The 20,290-nt window shown below is 41.3% G+C and overlaps 2 protein-coding genes across 8 annotated transcripts; one reads left to right on the top strand and one right to left on the bottom strand.

Annotated features, from left to right (window-relative positions):
* Window positions 1–1,982: 1,982 nt before the first annotated feature.
* Window positions 1,983–11,329, bottom strand: Derl2 (derlin 2). Of its 2 annotated transcripts, XM_028785893.1 has the most exons (7): window positions 11,170–11,329; window positions 10,333–10,398; window positions 7,564–7,637; window positions 6,418–6,511; window positions 5,290–5,485; window positions 5,010–5,100; window positions 1,983–2,497 (listed from the first exon to the last, which is right to left on the bottom strand). In XM_028785893.1, exons 1-7 carry the CDS (start codon window positions 11,260–11,262, stop codon window positions 2,392–2,394), a joined length of 720 nt encoding a protein of 239 aa, XP_028641726.1. In that variant the 5' UTR covers window positions 11,263–11,329; the 3' UTR covers window positions 1,983–2,391. The 2 variants fall into 2 exon arrangements, with proteins under 2 accessions (XP_028641726.1, XP_028641727.1); XM_028785894.1 differs by lacking the exons at window positions 1,983–2,497; window positions 5,290–5,485; window positions 6,418–6,511; window positions 7,564–7,637 and having other exon boundaries at window positions 5,035–5,100; window positions 11,170–11,301.
* Window positions 11,330–11,650: 321 nt separating this feature from the next.
* Mis12 (MIS12 kinetochore complex component) lies at window positions 11,651–20,055 on the top strand. 6 transcript variants are annotated; one of them, XM_028785898.1, is made up of 3 exons: window positions 11,651–11,736; window positions 17,181–17,342; window positions 17,747–20,055. In XM_028785898.1, exon 3 carries the CDS (start codon window positions 17,775–17,777, stop codon window positions 18,402–18,404), a length of 630 nt encoding a protein of 209 aa, XP_028641731.1. In that variant the 5' UTR covers window positions 11,651–11,736; window positions 17,181–17,342; window positions 17,747–17,774; the 3' UTR covers window positions 18,405–20,055. The 6 variants fall into 6 exon arrangements, with proteins under 6 accessions (XP_028641731.1, XP_028641732.1, XP_028641734.1 ...); XM_028785899.1 differs by having other exon boundaries at window positions 11,685–11,773; XM_028785896.1 differs by lacking the exon at window positions 11,651–11,736 and adding an exon at window positions 11,973–12,351.
* The last annotated feature ends 235 nt before the right edge of the window (window positions 20,056–20,290 follow it).

Genomic DNA, 20,290 nt, shown 5'->3' on the forward strand with positions numbered 1-20,290 from the left:
AACTCACCTGTGAAAGGAAAATATAGCCACAAAATGGCTGAACGCGTGACAATTCTAGGAAGTATGTTATGCAACATGCCAATAGCTCCAATGTTTCCTAATTCCCAGAGGACCCTAGAGACAGTGTTATGGTTCCATTTCAAGATCCAAGATGTGGACGCTTTGCCTCATACAAGTACAAAAGAAATATAAAAGACAAGAGGACACAGAATGACAGAAAAGAAGTGGAAGAAATAAGTAAAAATCCATAGTGAAAAAAACACACCAAAGTATATAAAATTTATCTCCTATGGAGATGCAATTGGCATGTCCATTCATTTTTAAATGAACATATTCTGTATTCCTGTAACAAAACAAAACGCTCTATGCTTTAGGTGTGCTTTTCGGTTATTTCTGGTACAATCAATCCAGGAAATGGCTCAAACTATATTCATGTAAGCTTAAGTGGTCACAGAATCCCATAATCCAATCTCACTTTTCTGTTGACTCATATCACAAAAAGGAAGTGTATTTTGGAAGAATCAGAATTGAGAGGTTTGCTGGGGAAGTGAAGACTTTTCCTCGTGTCCCAGTGAGCACAGGGATCCTATCAAACAGCACAGGGCCAGGGATGTGCCAAACTACTAAGAGGCCAGGTGACTGAAATCGGCACTGCCAGGAGACAGTGTGGCACACAGCATGGCATTCTGCCACTAGGAATTCACATCCTAAAACTCAGAGACCACTTTAGGCTACATATCCAAAATATATTTTCTGTTTTTCAGTCATTAATATGTACAGGTATTCACTGTTTAAAATGAATAGCTGGTGAAGAGATTTTTTAGAATTAAAAATCAGTCACAATAACACCATTAATTAGCTAAATCTAAAATTAACTAAGGGAAAATAAATAAAACCTTAAAAGAAACCCATTTCTGGCTTAAAAGCAAGCAATAATAATAAAAATAAATTCATAAAAGTTACTGATAAAGCCTTCTTGAACAAAAACAATTATTGAACTTAAGAATCCCGTAAGGATCATACAATCTAAGATTGTCATTAAACTTAAACAAGACAAAAGCAGTCCCATTGACCCATGTCCCATAAAGTTACAACGGTCTCCAGTTGTTTACTAGTGCTGCGTAACAAGCCATACTCATTCCATTCCTTATCATTGGAATAAAATACTTTCTCCTTCAAATGTATCCGAAACTTTCCACCTAGAATGTTTACTAGTGCTTACTTAAGCCTATGTCAACCTTTGAGAAAAATCTCATCTGAAAAGCAACTCAGCCTAAATAGGATGATCCAATCTGGGGAGTCCTGTGCCTCTTTGATACTTATGAAAACTATCTTAGATCTTCTTTCTGAGTTCTGATAAATATGTAACAGCACGAATGGAAAACTGTTGAGTCAAACAAGATGTGCCATCTTTGACAAGAATTCACTTGAACCATCAGTGTGGCTGCTTCTAAAGACCCTGATTTCCACCTGACCGGGAAGGTGAACCAGGCACTTGGAACTGGAAAAGTTTTGAGCTTTTTTTGAAATGACAAGAGGAACACATGCCCAACTGCTGCCCATTCTTATTCCTGTGCTTTGACAAAGGGTGGCCATTACTAATCTGGGTATTTCTTAGCAGAGAAACTCCAGCTCAAAGAGATGTCACAGTTGCTTTTGTTTACAGCTGGCTTCTCTATAGTCAGATATCTTGGCTACGAGAAATTACCCTCCCTTCTCCCTCCTTCCGTGGTCTAAACTTGAAGCTTCATGGTTTTCAGATGGAGAACTATCTGAGTGGCAGAAATCAATCTTCCTTCTGTGAGGCTAGCACTCTGAACTAGAATTAGTCAGATGTACGTAACGGCTATATATTTCCAATCTTGAAATGAAATCCAGTTGAAAGCCGTGGAGACATGAGGGCAGGCACAGAAACTGCTGTGTTCAAACATACGCAGGAGAGCTACAACACATTACCATGATTTAAAAGATCACACGAAAGCTTAAATACAGTGTGAGAGAGATGGAATTCAGTTTTATTTTGTCCTCTCTGTAACTTCCATTTACACCACGGCCTTGTCTATCAAAGAAGAGGAGGAGGAGAACCCTGCCTTATGCCGCCGAGCTCAAGTAAGCATGTACTTGTTGGAGGCAGGAGGCAGGAGATCTGTTTCTCCAGTTTTTGGCTCCAAGAGGTTATACTTTTAGTACCAGCATAGTGAGGAACCCCTGGCAAACTGCTGGAAATGTCTTCTGTGTTAGTCAGTGTACCATCCCGTAAAGTGCTTCTGGAGTTAAAAATCTGTCAAGCTGTCAAAACTGTCCTCGCCTTTGCAACAAGGGATAAAAGATCCCAACGGACACTTCACTGAGTCTTTCTCAGATGGGTCTCATAATTGGCACGGCTGCTTTTTACCCTCCAAGGCGCTGGCCCTCACCCCAGGCAAAGCCTCCTGGCCGCTCTTCAGGTAGTGGGTTGTAATTGGGATCTTCATCTGGTGTATCAAAAATAGTCCTCCTAAAACACACAGAAACCAGTCAGTGCCAGAGTCACCTTAGCCTGGAAGTACTATAAAGCAGTACCCGCAGGGCTTCTACAAACAGATAAGTATCGTCTCTGCCTGCCACCTAAAGAGGTATTATACTTTAAAGGTTCTATACTCATTTAATATTTACATTAACATTTACTTCTTATATTAATTTTTACTACAGAAGCAATAAATGCTGATGGGGTACCTGGATAGTCAAATCCACAGGCACATAAAAAGAGTGGTGGTTGCTGGATGACAGAAATAGAGAGTTACTTACTGGCGGCCATAGCAGCACAACACAAATGTACACACCACCACTGAACCTCTCATTTAACAATGGCTAAGACAGCGAATTCCATGTTGGAGTGTGTGGACTCAGTTACAACGACATCCATCACTCCAATTACAGAAGGACAAGCAGTAACTGACATCGATGTCTGTTAGTAAGGGAGTAATGTAGCTATGTAAATATGAACCACAGACTGGCATGCAGCCACTAGAATTCTGTAGGTCATTTATAATGGAAAAGTAACTTTTTTTCCTTTTCTTATTTTCCTTTTTTCTTTTTTTGGTTTTTCGAGACAAGGTTTCTCTGTATAGCCCTCACAGTCCTGGAACTCACTTTGTAGACCAGGCTGACCTCGAACTCAGAAATCCACCTGCCAGCCAGGTGGTGGTGGTGCACGCCTTTAATCCCAGCACTTGGGCGGCAGAGGCAGGCGGATTTCAAAAAAAAAAAAAAGAAAAGAAAAGAAATCCACCTGCCTCTGCCTCCCAAGTGCTAGGCCCTGGCTTTCCTGGAACTGGATCTATAAACCAGGCTGGCATCAAACTCAGAAAGCCACCTGTCTCTGCCTCCTGAGTTTTGGAATTAAAGGTGTGCACCACCACACCCAGCTATGAAAAGTAATTATTGCACATTAAGAAATGACATTTTAAGAAAATATACAGACAGGAGCTGGAGAGATGGCTCAGCAGTGAGGAGCACTTACTATACTTGCAGAGGACCCAGGTTTGGTTTCCAGTATCCACGTCGGGATTACAACCCACTGTAACTCTAGTTTCAGGGGATACATTGTCCTCTGGCCTTTGTAGGCATATGCATCCGTGCATACTGTGCACATAAAATGTAGGCAGACAGTGTCGCAAACACATTTATGAAATAAATCTTTAAAAAATTAAAATTATATAGCTATTTAAAAAGTATTTACAATTACCCAGTCCCAAGTGGTCAGCCCTAAACACATCTACATATACGCAACACTAGATGGACTGAATAGGTAAATAGATTTTGTGTATGTCTGTATACTAACTAAAGAGGAGGTCATGACTTGGAGAGTGGATGGAGGAGACACAGAAGGAGTTGAAGGGGAGAAAGGGAGAAGTAGAGATGATGCAAATACAGTAATCATGTCATAGTGAAAGATGCAAGACTGCCTATATAAAAGCCCAGTCCAGGGACACTGCTATGTATAAGTAGAATTACAGAAGATTTACTTCCTTCTGCTTTTTGTTGTTGTTGTTTTTGTTATTTTAAAAAAAAAATTTCCCCTAAGATGGCCTCTTGGCATGTTACCTGGGTTGGCATCAAACTTTGAATTCATCTGCCTCAGCCTTCAGAGTAGATGGGCAACAGGTATATACTAATATACCTCACTAGCCCTTTCTTCTTTTAAGATTTATTTATTTTCCATTTTAGATCTTTTTTTTAAAGGTTTATTTGTATATTTTATGTATATGGACATTTTGTCTTCATGTACATCTGTACACCAAAAGAGGGCATCAAATCCATGGGACTACAGTTATAGGCAGTTGTTAGCAGCCAGTGTGTGCTCTGAACCTGGGTCTTCTGGAGGAGCAGCTGGCCGTTACCACTAAACCATGTTCATTCTTTTTTGCTTAACTATTCCACAACAGAAAACTTATATCAAATCATTCTGTTGCCTCAATAGAGCCCTTCTTTCATGTACTAGCTCCCAAGAACACACAGTTCTAGAGCAGAAAAGGGCCTTATAAATCAAACCGGTTTTGCACTAGAAACTGCAGTATAAAAATGAAGAGATGTGCTTCAAGTCACACTGCTTGTTGGTAGATCCGTCAGTGTAGCTTCAGGTCCATAGCCTTTTCCTTTCTGTTTCCCTGTGCCTCTCCATCACCCACTTCACTGGTCAGAACGTCATCAGCTTGTCCTCTGGACTCATTCTGCTCTTCATGTCTCTCTATTTGGACAGCAGCTTTCACAAAACCTGCAGGCTTCTCTCTGGGACACAAGTCCTAGTGGTCATTCAGGACAGTAACTGCAAAGTCACCCCATGATGTCAAGAGCTTAGTAATCAGAACCCTGGTCCAATCTGTTTTTGGCAAACCCAAAAGCTCCTCATTGCAGACATGTTGCTCAATCTGCAAACACTGATACGAACCAGGCAATGAAGGGATCCAAAATAAAATGCGATCATGGTTTGTCTGCATGAAACATGAAACATGGAGTTAAATACTCACAAAATAGATGGTGTTTTCAGAATTCTTATTCCACCAGGCTGATTGGGAAATATATCTTCCAAGAAAAAATATATGTGCCCAACTGCAATACCTATAATCAACCAGAAATAAAGGATAAAAATTATTATAAAAAAAATCAATGAGTTAGTATCTTTTAGATATAATTATTAAACAATCACGTAATAGCTATATATGAAGACTAAAGAGAATAAACATGAAAGACAGTGACAGAATACATTATCAGGTAAAACAGCTGAAAAAGTAGTGATAAGACACTTACCCAAAAGGTCCACTATAATTGAGTTCCCCAGCAACAAGGAAAACCCCATGAGCACCCAGGGCAGAAAGGGGGCCTGGAAGTTTAGAAGACCAAAGAAGTTCATGCGGACATATGGGTTCCTTCGGCTCCACACGTAGACCAGCATTATTGTGAAGGCCTGGCCTAAAAAAACTAAGCTCACAAACAAACCAAAAAGCTAGCAAATGGCATTAAGGAAAATATCAACATGAAAGCTTACTAGGGAAGACTAAGCAAAAGAGGTAAAGGTTGCCCTTTAGCTAATATCTGAGTTAGAAAAGCTGAGTAGTGACATTTTTAAACTAAAAGAAGAAAAGCCTGAAATTAATTACCCAAGGCATCTAGGCAGAAACTGGCTTGGGCTGAATTATCTGGATTATAGCTACTACAAACTAAAATTCTGCTTTTAAAATTTTTTTACCTATTTTATGTATATGAGTGCCCTGTCTTTATGCACACCAGAAGAGGGCATCAGATCACAGATGGTTGTGAGTCACCATGTGGTTTCTGGGAATTGAACTCAGGACCTCTGGAAGAGCAGTCAGTGCACTTAAACACTGAGCCATCTCTCTAGCCCTAAAATTCTGTTTTTGTGATGCTTTTGCCTTTTTGGGCGACATTAATTCCTCTGACAGTAAGTACTGTGAAGCTCATTCACCACCAACACCTTCACAGGTGCTGAAGCAAAGAGGCTCGAACAAAGCCTTTTGGCACTCAGCACCACACCTAAGTCTGATACACAGAACAAATTCTCCTCTTTTAAAAACTAATGATTTGTATCATTAGTCTTGATGGTGACTTAATACGCATCATCTTACCAACCTGGCTTAAAAGTGAAGTCAACGGTGAAGTTATTCAGATGCTTCAAGATAACCCACCTGGGCTGAAACTTCTTGCCCAGTGGAGCCTCTTATCCAACCTTTGGGTTTGGAAGCTGTCAAGGGGGGCGTGAAATAAATAGTAGCTCCTGAGGCTACAATCTGGAGATCTATGTTTGTCTGTTTGTTCAAAATATCTAGTGACTCACGGGAGACAGACGAAAAACTTGAGGAACAGATGACATTCGTCTGTTCTTTAATATTTTCCTGTATGCTATTTGTTGAAGGATACAGTCATTAAAAATCCACCAAAAAGGAACATAAATACAAAGTCTGCTGTCCGACCTCGGAAAGAGCCTTCTTCTAGCATTCGACAATAACGATATCTTAAGTTTCAAGTTAAGAAAATATTAGGCATACACATATAAAGATAAAATGTAACGAACCACTGAAACATACCTGGGCTTTATACAATTTGTAAATAGTCAAGGTGAAGAGTATTCTCGTTTCTTTTTTTTCCCATCAAGCATTTTAGGCAATGTCAAAACTAGCACCATAGTTTTCAAAGCCTGTCTCGCTGGGATGCTAACTCAAATACTGCATGAACACAGTTCCAATAACTCTTACATCTCTTCCAATTCATGGTGTTGTCTTTCCCACGCTCAACTCTATGTTAATTTGCACCATACTTGGTTTGCTAATTTGGAAGAACGCCCTGCAAAGAAGCCCTGTGTGATAAGTACTTTTCCAGGCTAGGGAGGCTAAGCATCTCTATTTCCTAGTTAATAAAAACTGTAATGAAAAACCTTTCATTAGAAACTTATCAGAATGATATTCTTTGCAGGAATCACAAGAAACCATTTTAGGACATAAGTCCCATCACCCCGAATGGCTCTCTGTGTCCTACAGCTGAGCAGGAGTACTAGGTATAGGAGGAATGACTAGTCAGCACACCCAATTACCACCTGACTCTTCAACTGCCATGGCTCTTCCCGTCTTTAACCAAACCTACAATGTCAAGCCAGCAGATATCCTGACATTGTCTTTTTAGCCTTGCAATCAAAATCCCTACTCTCAGAAACCCATTCCAAAACCTGGGAAAATACTGTTGAGTTACCAATGTTTCAGGCTGTTTTACTACTGTGCCAGCTGGTGCTGATATTATTTTACAAATATGCCTACAATAAATCACAACTTAAGGACACTAATATCTTTTAACAGTTGGAACCTCCTGTATAAACAAAGAGTTACAGTTTCAAATATTATGACCTGATTACAAGCTATAGGCCCAGAAGCCATAGTAAAATGTTATGAAAATAAACAAGAGTCATGGTTCCAACTTATAGTATACACTAAGTTTACATGTATAATATAGCTATATTATATACATACTATATAACCTGAAGTTTTGATGTTGACTCCATTTAATAAAGGATACAGAAAAATCATGTTAAACAAAAAATTGAATCCAACTGGACCAAAAAATAAGAAATTGGTGATTAGCCTCCAGATCTACAAGGGGAATTGGGTGGGGGAGAATCAAGAGAAAGACACATTAAAGTAAAATACATGACCAGGAAACATTTCTATACTAAGATAAAAACAACATTCTACAACTCTGAGGCTCCAAAGTCCTAGGTGGAGCACATTCAAACAGGGCACCCAGTGTGATTCTGCATTTGTTCTGTGCTGCACAGGTTTGCATATGTGTGCATATGCACATGCAGGATACTAATTAGACTGTGAAATTTATATGGATGATAGAACAAAAAACTCAAAACATGATTATCTTCTATTAAACAACACAAAAATCCACACTATGCCACTGAATAAAAGCTAGGTTGGTGTGCAGAACAGAGTGTTCTTATATGTGTAGTTACCATAATCCAAATGAAGAGTTTATAGGTACTAAACATTTCAGGGATTCAGTATGTAAGCTGCCAAGAAATGTTTCTGTATTAGCCACAACATACTGATAGAAAAATTCTAGGATAAACAGTCAGGTTCTGGTTTGAAGCCAACTTCCTTATAAGACAGAATTAAGGCTCCAAGAGACAAGGAAAGATGAAAGGGCAGTCTCACCTGCTCAACATACAACTACTCACAAAGCTTCACATAACTTACTATCATATATGAGATAAGCAAGCAGGCTGGTGTGACCCTCCTCACGTCACAAAATAGGAATTTTAAAACTTATGGCTTGCCCAAGGACATGCAGATGGGTTGAGACTGTGGTAGCAAATCTAGAACTCCTAATCCCAAAGTTAATGCAAGAATTTAACCTTGGCTAGAGATGGCTGCCTATGTCTGTAGTCCTATAGTCCGGGCGGTGGTGGCGCACGCCTTTAATCCCAGCACTTGGGAGGCAAAGGCAGGCGGATTTCTGAGTTCGAGGCCAGCCTGGTCTACAGAGTGAGTTCCAGGACAGCCAGGGCTACACAGAGAAACCCTGTCTCGAAACCTCCCTCCCCCCCCCCCAAAAAAAAACAAGATAAACTATCTGGAAAAAATAGACAAAAACAAAACAAAGAACCTAACCCTAGGCAGTTAAACCAGAATGAAGCAATCCTAGCAAGGGTCACTGGCATCCCGACTTGACAAAGTCAAGGTATCAGAGGACCCTTAACCCTTGATCACTGGTAATTTACTTGTGATAATTAATACTGTCAGATCGGGTCACTCAAGACAAACTCAGGGCATGTCTGTGAGGGAGTTTCTCGACTCAGTCACTCCAGGTGGAAAGGACAACACTGATGAGCATCATTTCATGGGCTGGGGTCCTAGGACAACTAAAATAGGAGGAAGTGAACTGAGCACCCCTACTCATAGCCCATCCTCTGCAAAGGGACCAGCTGCCTGAAGCTCTGAATGCCACAATTTCCCAACCACAATGGACTTTACCAACAAACTGTTAGCCAAAATAAACCCTTTCTTTCTTAAGTTGCTTTGTCAGGAATTCTGTCACAGCAGTGTGAAAAGGAGCCAGCACTCTATTCACAGGCAAACAATACAGAGTTTATAGCATTCTCATGCTAGTGAGGACACTGCACATAAAAAATCCTAAATAAGGGTGAGAGAGGCTCTAACAGGAAAGATAATATATCTGAGTGTACACAAAAGCCCAATCTTGAAATGCAAGCTAGAGTTCAATGGGTACAAAGGGAGTGTAACACATTTGGAAGAGGGGAAAGCATCAATAAAGCAGAATTACAGCCACTGAGATCTTGCCTCCACTTCACCTAGGCTGTGAATGAATGACCATCCTGCCAAGAAAACACACTTCTCTTTAGCATTTTAATCACTGGAAAAAGACTTCTCCAAACTGTAATCTAGAAAGTCAACATTCCGTTTTAGATAACGGTATAAGACCTTTGTTAGTATACTCTGACTTCTAGAAGACAGGTCAATGTTAAAGTTTTACCAGAACTGAGTTTATGAGCTGGACCAGGAGGATTAACAACAGTGATAGGTGTGTCTGGGTGGTAAATGGACAAAATAAAGCTATTCTGTGAGACTCCCTGGGCAGCTAGCTCTCAGTCTATTCCCAAATCACATTATTACTGTTGTTGTTACTATTGTTTGAGTGATGAGACAATTCCTTGATGTGTAATTCAAGGTGGGCTAAGGTTCCTGACTGCTGGGATTATGGCCACATTAGTATTAACGAGTTGTAGTCAAATATAGAATCTCAACACACCAAAAGTATACTAAAAATTATTTTTCTTAAGACAGTGTATCTCTATTCTGCCCAAGCTTATCCAGCACTTTGCCATCCTCCTGGTTACTCTGCCTGAACCTGGCTCCCCCCCGGAAATTCTTTTTTTTTTTTTCCTTTTTTTTTTGGTTTTTCAAGACAGGGTTACTCTGTGTAGCCCTGGCTGTCCTGGAACTCACTCTGTAGAACAGGCTGGCCTCGAACTCAGAAATCCGCCTGCCTCTGCCTCCCGAGGGCTGGGATTAAAGGTGAACCCCTGGCAATTCTAATTTGGTATATGATGAGGAGTTCACAAGTACCTAGCAGCTCTTAAATGATTCTGGAGTCCAACCAGGCTGTGGAATTCCCTCTTTACATCTCAACAAGACTTGTAATCAGAGCTTCCCCTACTGGGTTATGTTTTGAGACTGTATCTGACAGGATTTACTACTTACTAAACAATATGAAAAAAGGTAGTGAAAATATTAATCATAGTTGTTATAGACCACTTACTTGAAAGTGTTTAAAAATTAATTCAGGATTGAAGTATAACTGAAAAGGTGTGATCAATTCCAACTGCTGAAATGGAAAAAGAGCTTCTTGAAGCAGATCAACCGCAAAACACAATTTCAGCATGAACAACAAAGGATTAGTAGAGCTAATGATTTCTGTCCCTTGGAATAAATTTGTCTTGCTTGTGACAGCTGGTAAGAGATTCTTTAGAATTTGCACAACCGTTTTTTATAAACACACAATGTAAGTTTTATGTTGAAATACTTGAGGATACTATAAGGCAAGCGGGTGGTAATATTTTAGAGATAACAGCATCTTTTACAAATCGGTGCGTCACGTGGTCACCCTATCAAACAGCTGGGTGAGACAACTTGGAATAAGAGGTTTAAGACCCTACTACTATTAGGATTAAATACAGGCGGCCAGTTACTTATATCCACAGGCCCCATCTTTTGAAAGATGTTTCTAGAAAACTCGAGATTTCTATACTCAATATAATAGTCTGTGAACCTAGCGGACCTTACTCCCACTAGTTACCTGGACACAGCTAGACCTCTCAGACACATTTTTGGGTGGATGGCTCCCGCACTTCTGATTTGCTACAGGTCTGGATTTCATCTGTCTGAAACTGACCTGGCCCTTCATGAAGGAGCACACCCTTCTCAGGTCACTGGCTTGGCACCCTTGGGAATATCCCAAACCCTAGAGTCAGCTCCGGATGTCCCCACCCACCCCTGGGACCAGACCCACTGGGCTTCTCCGCGGCCCAAACCCGTTTTCTGAAGACGCAGTCATAGCTAGCCTGGAAAAAGAGGATGTGGCGCCACAGCTGCTCACCACGGCCGCGGTGGTGAGGACGCAGGCGGTAGTGTAGGCGCGGCTGACCGGCGGGATCTGCAGGTACTCCAGCCGGAGGCTCTGGTACGCCATCTTTCCCACCGCGCCTGCCCCCCTTCCCCTTCCGCCAGTATGCCAGGCGGCGGGGCGGACTCAAAGCTGGCGGCGGGGCGGACTCAAAGCTGGCGTCGAGCCTACCCACTACTGTCCAATCAGCGCTGCGGACTCAGACAGCCACCAATCGCTGGTGCTTTGGGGCCGTTCATTCACCAATCAAGAGTTGCGCCTTTGCGTCGGCCCAGCCTTACTTCTCCGCCTACCAACGCAGAGAGACAGTACCAGTTCCTTCCGCCAATCCCTGCCGGCCACAGCTAGCTTTCCCGCCTTGTCTCTTTCCTTTTACCAATCACAGTCCCCCCTTTCGACCCACGGCTAGCCAATCAGGAGTGCGATCCATCCCGCCTTTGCGTTCGTTCGCAGAGGCAGGTCTCAGTCGATTCTGAGGAGCCGGTGTTGCCGCCTTCTTCCAGCAGCTCGGTGTAGTTTGAAGGAAGTGGCGGGAAGCCGGTGAGTGGCGGACTCCATCACTCCCGAGCTCGCTTCGGTAGGGCTGTGTGCTAAGGAGGAGCGGAAGGGGTGGAACCGGAGGATTAGCGTCAGGGCGGCGGAGCGGTCTGTAAGGAATCCCACAGGTCCGGCTTGGCTGGGCCGACCTAGAGTTCCCAGCATGCATCGCGGCCGCGGGGTGGGACAGGAGCTGGAGCGGCCGGAAGCGCTTCCCGTTTTGCGGTTTCTGGGCCTTGTCTGTGTTGGTCGTAGGCTCTGAAGTCCGTTACATTCGTCAAGACGGTGTGGGAACCTCCCATGTTTATCTTCAGCCGCAGGAACTCTAATCTAGCAGAGAAGAGACGGTAGATGAGTTCAAAGCACTGAGGGGAAAGCGAAGGAAGTAGTGGCTGGTTCTTCAGGGATGTATGTTCGAACTGGCTCTTGAATCTGCGCCTAATGCGTGCCTACTTGAAGGAAAGAAAATAGGATTCGGTTGGGTTGGAGCAAAGACTATCCTGGTCGTGGCAGACGTATTCAGTAAGTTGTAAAGAAGCATTAAGAAAATGTGACTGTCAAGACTGTTAGGAACCAAGTAAAAAGCTGGAGAGAATGGCATTTAGAAGTAAGCCTGAAGTAAGTAATGACACCGCCCTGTGTCTCCTAGTCACTCTGAAGGCTGAAACCAGAGGATTTGTTGCATCCTGAAAGTCTAGTCCAGTGTGGACAACGTAGAGGAGAGTGGGAGCAAACACAGTAGAGTGGTCTTAGCAACTTGATGGTAAAACTGCATTTTTATAGCTACTGCCTTGTCATAGCATTGTCAGTGTCTAGCAGAGAAAAGGCAAAGTTGGAACTTTTCTCAAAACTGGAAGTTTGGATGTAGGAATTTGGTTATATATCAGATATCCAAGATTGTTGAGAACTTTGAGGCAAAGTTAGAGTGCAAACTTAAGAGAATTATAGGGTACAAGTTGTCAGTAGATTGGCCCATCATCTGGGTGATTCATAACAGATGACTATCCTATTGGAGAATGAAAATATAATCTTCTAGGAAAGTCATCCCAATATAAACACTATATTTGGAGATGGAGGGTGGAGGTAGTTTCAGTGTCCAAAACAGTATGTGAAGCCAGATGGTTTTAGTTTTTAAAATACAATGTGGGGCTGAGAATCTAGTGCGAGAGTGCTTAGCTAGTATATAAAAGGCCCTGGGCATACTTCTTAGCTCTATAGGAAAGAAAAACAAGTTTATGACTACCAAATTCACAAAAGTTAGAGTATTGGCAGATACAAGACGTTCTGGTCTACGCCAAGTGAGTGTAAACCGGCTTAGATGTTCTGAGAATGTTTTGGCAATGTTTAGTGACATTATATATCCAGATATGTGACAAGTCCCCCAGAAGATATCATAGAAAGATCTCCACTATTAGCTGACATAATCTGTTATGATTAGATCAGTTAATACCTCCAAGGCTCCTAGCAATTAAGGTGAAAATGTAGAACTGCTTTAAGACCCTATTTTGAAATACAAAGGATGTTTGTCTTCCTGTACTAGTTATACATAAGCAAAACCAATTTTCTAATCCATCAGTTGTGAGTATAAAGAACATCCTGTAAACGCAGATTTCTAACATTGATTAAACAAGAACAGATGCTGCTAAGGTTGCATCCTTTAGTGGGATAACTAACCACATCTCACTACTCAGATGACTTTGTCATTGTGTTAGGGCAGTGGGGAATGACTTACTCTCATTACCAAGTTAGAGTGAAGACACAGACACAAAGTACACATATTCCACTTGAAGTCTTGAGTAGCTGTTCTCTTATAGATTTCTAAAAGGTGGTTATTGTGTGGTTGTAGTCATGACTCAACAGTAAAGAGCCCACGCCGCTTCTTCCAGAGGACCTGAGTTTGCATTCTAGCACATGTTCAGTGCAAGTCTGGCTCCAGTCCATCTGACACCCATTTCTGGCTTCCAGGGGCACCTATATGCATGTGGTACAACACATAGGCATATGTTCACATATAAATAATAAAATCAAATCTTTAAAAAATTATTGTACAAAACTAAAAGAACTTAAGTATTCTTAGATGACCCAGTGACTGAATAGAAGGTAGTAAACAAAAGACAAAATTAAAAAGATGAGGTCTGATAAAGGAACTGCCAAATAATTAAAAAATGAACAGTAAAGTTTATTCCAACTATAATGCAGACTCTTCTGACTTTAAGGTTATATCATATGGCATGCTTCTGAATTTGTTCCCAACAAAGTCTCTTAAATGTATCTTTAATTTATAGATCTGTGCAATGTCTGGCATTAAAGGATCATACAAACTTGTATCACAGAAGAGATCCACAAATGGATAAAAGTAATTTAGAAATAGAGTAGGAGATCACTGGTTACCATTACTGTTACTGTTTGAGATCTCTTGCAAATGTAGCCTTAGGTGGTTTGAAGGTAAGAGAGTTTGTCAAAGAATATTGTGCCTTGATATGGACTGTCATTAATCTTATCATTTTGGCTTGCCAGCAAAGCATATCCTTAGCTGCACCTGTAGAATCTTACATTGGAGTATCAAGGACCAAATCAAGCCTCATTAATCTATTTCAGTGTCATAGTCTGACTTTTACCTGGTTCCTCACTATCTTTTTTTTTTTTTAATGTGTATATGTTTTGCCAGCATTTAAATATATTCACCATGTACGTTCCTGGTTTCCTCAGTGGTCAGAAGACGACATTGAATTCCCAAGAATTGGAGGTGCAGACAGTTGTGAGCCAGTATGTGGGTGCTGGGAACTGAACCTGGGTCTTACACAAGAACAGCTAGAGCTCTTAACCACCGAGTCATTTCTCCTTCCCCGCATTTGTTTGTTTGTTGTTTAATAATATTATTTATTTATTTGTTTATTCATTTTCAGTTTTTTCGAGACAGGGTTTCTCTGTTTAGTCCTGGCTGTCCTGGAACTCACTTTGTAGACCAGGCTGGCCTCAAACTCAGAAATCTATCTGCCTCTGCCTCCCAAGTGCTGGGATTAAAGGCGTGCGCCACCACTGCCCAGCTTAATTTTTTTTGAATTGTATGTAAATGAGTGTTTTGTTTACATGTATGTATATGCACTATGTGTGTACCTGGCCTCCTAAAGAGGTTAGAACAGGACATTAGATCCCCTAGAACTGGAGTTATGGATGGTTATGAGCCACTATGTAGGTGTTGGGAATTGAACCTGGGTCTTCTGCAGGAACAAGTGTTACTGACTGTTGAACCATCCCTCTAGCCCAGTTTCTCACTATCTTAAGACATTTTAAAAATTAATTTATTTTTGTTTTTTTGTGTTTTGAATGTTTGCCCGCATGTATGTGTGCCACACTGTGTGTAGTTCCTGAGGTGGGCGGTGTCAAATCCCCTGAAACTGGCATGATGTATTTAGTAGTTGTAGGAGGGAGAGTAGTAGGCAGCAGTGGGTCCAGGAGACAGAAGAGTGGGGTCAGAGAAGACAGTTGGTTCTGGCAGAGAGAAGATGGAGAGGGGGGCTAGAGAAGAGAGGGATTGAGAGAGTGAGAATGGGAGGCAGTTGAAAGTGAACTGGGCTAGCAGACTGAGAGGAGAAGACAGTGACAGATGAGCCAGGAGAAGCTGAGCTGAGACAGAGAAGATACAGTTAGGAGACAGATAAAAAAGAAGAACCCATGAAGAACTCACAAACAAAATAGCTAAAAAGATGGTGGGGGGGGGAGAATAAAAGCTATGATTGTGAGGTCTGGGCCCTCTGCTAGAGCAGCAAGTGGACTTAACTGCTGAGCTTCCCTTCAGCCTGGTTCCTCATCATCTTGATGTGTGCTCACAAGTTTGACTAGGTTTCTTGATTAGTTGGTTGGTAGGGAAGGACTGTCTTATTTTACACTGAGTATCAGTCCTCCTAACACTGCAGTTGCACAGGTCTAAGGGGAATGGGTTTACTTCCATATATGATTGACTTTGTGCTACCCTTTCCCTTCTCCTTTTTGGAACAGCACCTTCTTACTAAATTGACCAAAGGTTGCATAGGGCATGGATGTGGGCCATGGGCTGAGAGGGAGGATAGATGAGTAGATGAAACCCTTAAAAGAAGAATTAAAAAAAAATAATAACATTTCTGGTAGTAAGATGCTTGAACCAGTACCAGGGATATATGCAGCCGATTGATAGGATTTTACCTAACGGGTATGATACCCTAGTTCAGATCTCAGCATTTTTTAAAAAAAGCACTAGAACCCAATGAAGTGTTTGTCACAAAGCATGGGCACTTTATCTGGAATATATGTATACTATTATGGTCAGAGTCAGTCAAGTAAATGAGCATAATAATATGAAGTGACAAGGACATTAAAATGTAATTTGTGTATATGAGACTATTTGCGGGGGCTGGAGAGGTGGCTCTATAGTTAATGGCTCGTGCTGCCCTTGTAGAGGACCTGAGTGGGATTCCTAGCACTCACATCTGTCTGTAACTCCAGGTCCAGTGGACCTAACACCTGCTTTTTTGTGGACATCTTCATGTATGTGTACATACACAGATAGATACATGCACATACTCATTAAGAATGAGTTCTAGGTCAGCCAGACCTACTTGTCTAAAAACAACATCAGAAATTTTAAGAGTATAGTTCTAGCATCCTGCTCCTTGGGAGGCTAAGGTAGAAAAATGGAAAATTTGAGGCTAGCCTAAGCAACATAGTGATGCTCTATGTCAACAAAACAACAAAACCCTCATAGGAACATAATCTATGAGAAGTGTTCAGGAAGTAAAACTCTAGTCTAGAGATAATCTGTGAACAACACTTCAAAGAGAGACTCTATTTATATAGTCGTATAGTTATTACCTGTGTTTTAAAACCAATGCATATGTAAGTTTTCAAGGGTAATTGTATCCTGACTTCTTGTAAGTTGTCCATGCCATTGACTATACTTTTTTTTTTTACCAGTTAATTCTTTAAAAAATTCATCTGGTAGTTGAAGTAGCAGCTTGTAGATTACATTAAGGGCCCTTACCTGGGAGTGCCAAGGTTAAGTAAGCTCCCATGGCCATAAGGAAATGGGATAACATGGTTGTAGATGCTTATACTAGAAAGAAATGCCACTCAGATCCTTGAAACAAGTGAGGGTATAGGTCCTTTCATCGGATTTTTATCAGATGGCTAGGATAGAAGATAAGGGAACTGAGGACATTTATAATGAGGTAATTAAAATGGTAGAACATAGGGCCTAAAAGGAGTGGGGGAGGAAGTTAGATGGGAGGACTGGGAGCAAGAAAGCAAAGGTTGAAGGCAGGGATGGAGTGAAGGAAGATTTTGGGAGGTGTGATGTGAATGACAGTTAGACTAGCATGGGAGCTGTTGAAGATGTAGCTAAGTCAGTAGAGTGCTTATCTGGGCCCTAGGTTCTAGCACCACATAAAATGTTGGGCTTGTTGTACTCCTAGGATCCCAGCATTCTGGTGGTAGAGGCAGAAGGATCAAAAGTTCAAGACCATCCTCAGCTACATCCCAAGTTTGAGGCCAGCTTCAGCTACATGAGACCCTGTCACAAATGAAAGAATTTGAGGCCAACCCATAGACTACACAGCAAGGAATTGTCTTGAGAGGTTGGTATATAGGGGGTGGGATAGGGTGGGGAGGGAAGAGCCACATGTAGATCACTGAAGCTCAGAAGACTGGGTCTCTAGGCATTGAGCCCATTTATTTAAACTTTGAAAGTTGCCCAAGATAACAGAATTGAGGTTGAGCTTGTGCCTAAGTCTTCAGTAATGCTAACTGAAAGAAATGAATAATAAAGAGGATATGGCTTTCCTATATTTGACTCAGATAGGCAAGGGCTGCTTCTGTCTTTCTGTGGACAGTTAAGGCTGGAAGAGACTTCAGGTATCAAAGGAGCACTCCTTAGTTTTTATTTGCTTTCTTTGTTGATTTGCTCATCAGTCATGAGGTTTGTTACTTTCTGCTGGTGATAATGTCCAAATGATTTTTTTTTTTCTTTTTATACTTGCAGGTTTTCACAGTTGAGAACACAAAGCAGGATGTCTGTGGATCCGATGGCCTATGAGGCCCAGTTCTTTGGCTTCACACCACAGACTTGCCTGCTAAGGATCTACATAGCATTTCAAGACCACCTGTTTGAAGTGATGCAGGCTGTTGAACAGGTTATCCTAAAGAAGTTGGAGGGCATTCCAGATTGTGAGATTAGCCCTTTCCAGACTCGTAAATGCACAGAGAAGTTTCTTTGCTTCATGAAAGGACGTTTCGATAATCTTTTTGGCAAAATGGAACAGCTAATTTTACAGTCGATTTTGTGTATTCCCCCAAACATCCTGCTTCCTGAAGATAAGTCTCAGGAGATGAATCCTTTCAGTGAAGAAAAATTCCGTCTTCTCAAACAGGAAATCAAAGAATTACAGGAGAAATATAAAGTTGAATTATGCACTGAACAGGCCCTTCTTGCAGAATTAGAGGAGCAAAAAACTGTTAAAGCCAAACTCAGAGAGACCTTGACTTTCTTTGATGAGCTTGAAAACATTGGCAGATATCAAGGAACTAGTAACTTTAGGGAGAGTTTGGTGTCCCTGGTCCAGAACTGCAGAAAACTCCAGAACATTAGAGACAATGTAGAAAAAGAAAGCAAAAGACTGGAAACAGTAATGTCTCAATAGTGAAAAGAGCGACCATGTAAATAGGTAGCTTTTCTTTGTTTGCTCTATGTTTAAGGTCTTTTGGGGCCACATTCCCCTCCTTCCCTAGGTTACTCAAAGCAAATCAGCAGATCTTGTAAATTGCAGGCTCCAGTTCAGATTTCTAAAGCAGAACTTGTGTTCATTTGCTTTTCTCCCCCTGGAACTTGGGTTCGCTGCCCTCACATCTGGTAATGTCTCCTGTTCTTTTGGGATTGTATTCATTTTGCTGTTAGGGATGTTTTAGTATGATTTCAGGAGGGGATGGAATCTTTATGGAGCTGGATGTTTCTGCTCATTTTTATTGTATAAACCAGGTATTCACAGAGTATAACCATGAGGTACATCAGGGACTAATAGAGCTAGGCTGAGGATATAGCTCAGTGGTAGAGTATACACAGCATGTGGGTGTCTCAGGATTTAACACACCACACTGGAGAGAAGGAAAAGGAAATCAAGGGGAAGCAGGGCACAGCAGAGGGGATCAGGGATATGGGATGCCGTGTAGTGCAGTATTAAAGGGGCATGTCTGACTGATAATGTAAGATTCAAGTCAGGCTTAGAAAGCCTTACCCTTGCGCCTATGGGATCATCCTAGGCAAAGAAAATAGCAGAAAACCCATAGGGTAGAGCATATTAAGGAATTCACACAGCTAGAACAGATATGGACAGTGTAGGAAACAGTATATACCTGTCATGTTCCATTCTATTTTTTGTAAGACAAGCAAGGGCTGATGATATGGGTCAGCGGGTAAAAGTACTTGTAATATAAGCCTGGTGACCTGAGTAGGCTCCCCAGAACCTACTTAAAGATGGAAAGAAAGACTTCACAAAATTGTCCTCTGACTTCTAAAGGTACACTGTGGCATGTACACTCCCATCCCCCACATCATGTGTACACACACAGTGATTGATATATATATCTTTTTCTTAAGAGAAGCAAAACCTCTGTGTATGTGTGAGTGTGTGTTACTAGAAACTGACTCCTATCTGAGTTTCATGCACACTATTGATCCCAGTACTCAGGAGGCAAAGGTAGGTGGACCTCTTGTGAGTTTAGCCTGACTTACATAAAGAATTACAGGGGAGCCAGGACTAAAAAGACCCCATCTCAAAAAACAAAAAGAAAATAAAGCCCAAATGTGATTGATGACACTTGTTATATTGGTAAAGCAGACTTTATTCTGGACTCTTAAGTTGGATATTGGGACCATTGCAGGAGGATTTTTCGTTAAGGGAGAGATTAGATTCTGAATATAAGAAGGATAAGAAGTTGGGAATGAGCAGCTAAGGGTCAGAATGGGACTTGTTGGGGCAAAGCGGAGATGGAAAATTACTAAAAGGGTTGGTGTAAGGGGTTTGAATGTATCCCACAAAATTCATGTTAAAACTTGACTTCTTGGTACACTGTTGAAGTTTATACTTTGATTCATGACAGTACTGTGGGAACAGGAGTGTTCTTTAGGGTGTTGGTTTCCATTAAAAGTTTGAGTTCAGGTCCTGCTCTGGCATGATCTCATCCTTAAACACCTCTACTACTATGGGAAGAGACAGCAGGAAGGCATTTACCTTAACTTTGGACGCTACCTATAATAAATATTCTCTATATGTGTAATAAACAAATACTTCAGTATTTACATACTACCTTATTGCTTAATATATGTAAAGAGATGTAAATCAGCACTGGCTTTTGTGGGAGAATGCTTAAAGAATGATGCTGTAGCCAAAGATATTTCTACTTTGGTCATGAGCCCTTTGTGATCGTAATCCTTTTGACTGACTAAAGACAATGTGAGAGGATTAAACACCCAACTACTTTATTAACCAGTCATTTGTGGGGCAAGTGGAACTGTGTCACCAGATAGAAA

The sequence above is a fragment of the Grammomys surdaster genome, unplaced genomic scaffold, assembly GCF_004785775.1.
Source record: "Grammomys surdaster isolate TR1022 unplaced genomic scaffold, NIH_TR_1.0 125368, whole genome shotgun sequence".
NCBI lineage: Eukaryota > Metazoa > Chordata > Mammalia > Rodentia > Muridae > Grammomys > Grammomys surdaster.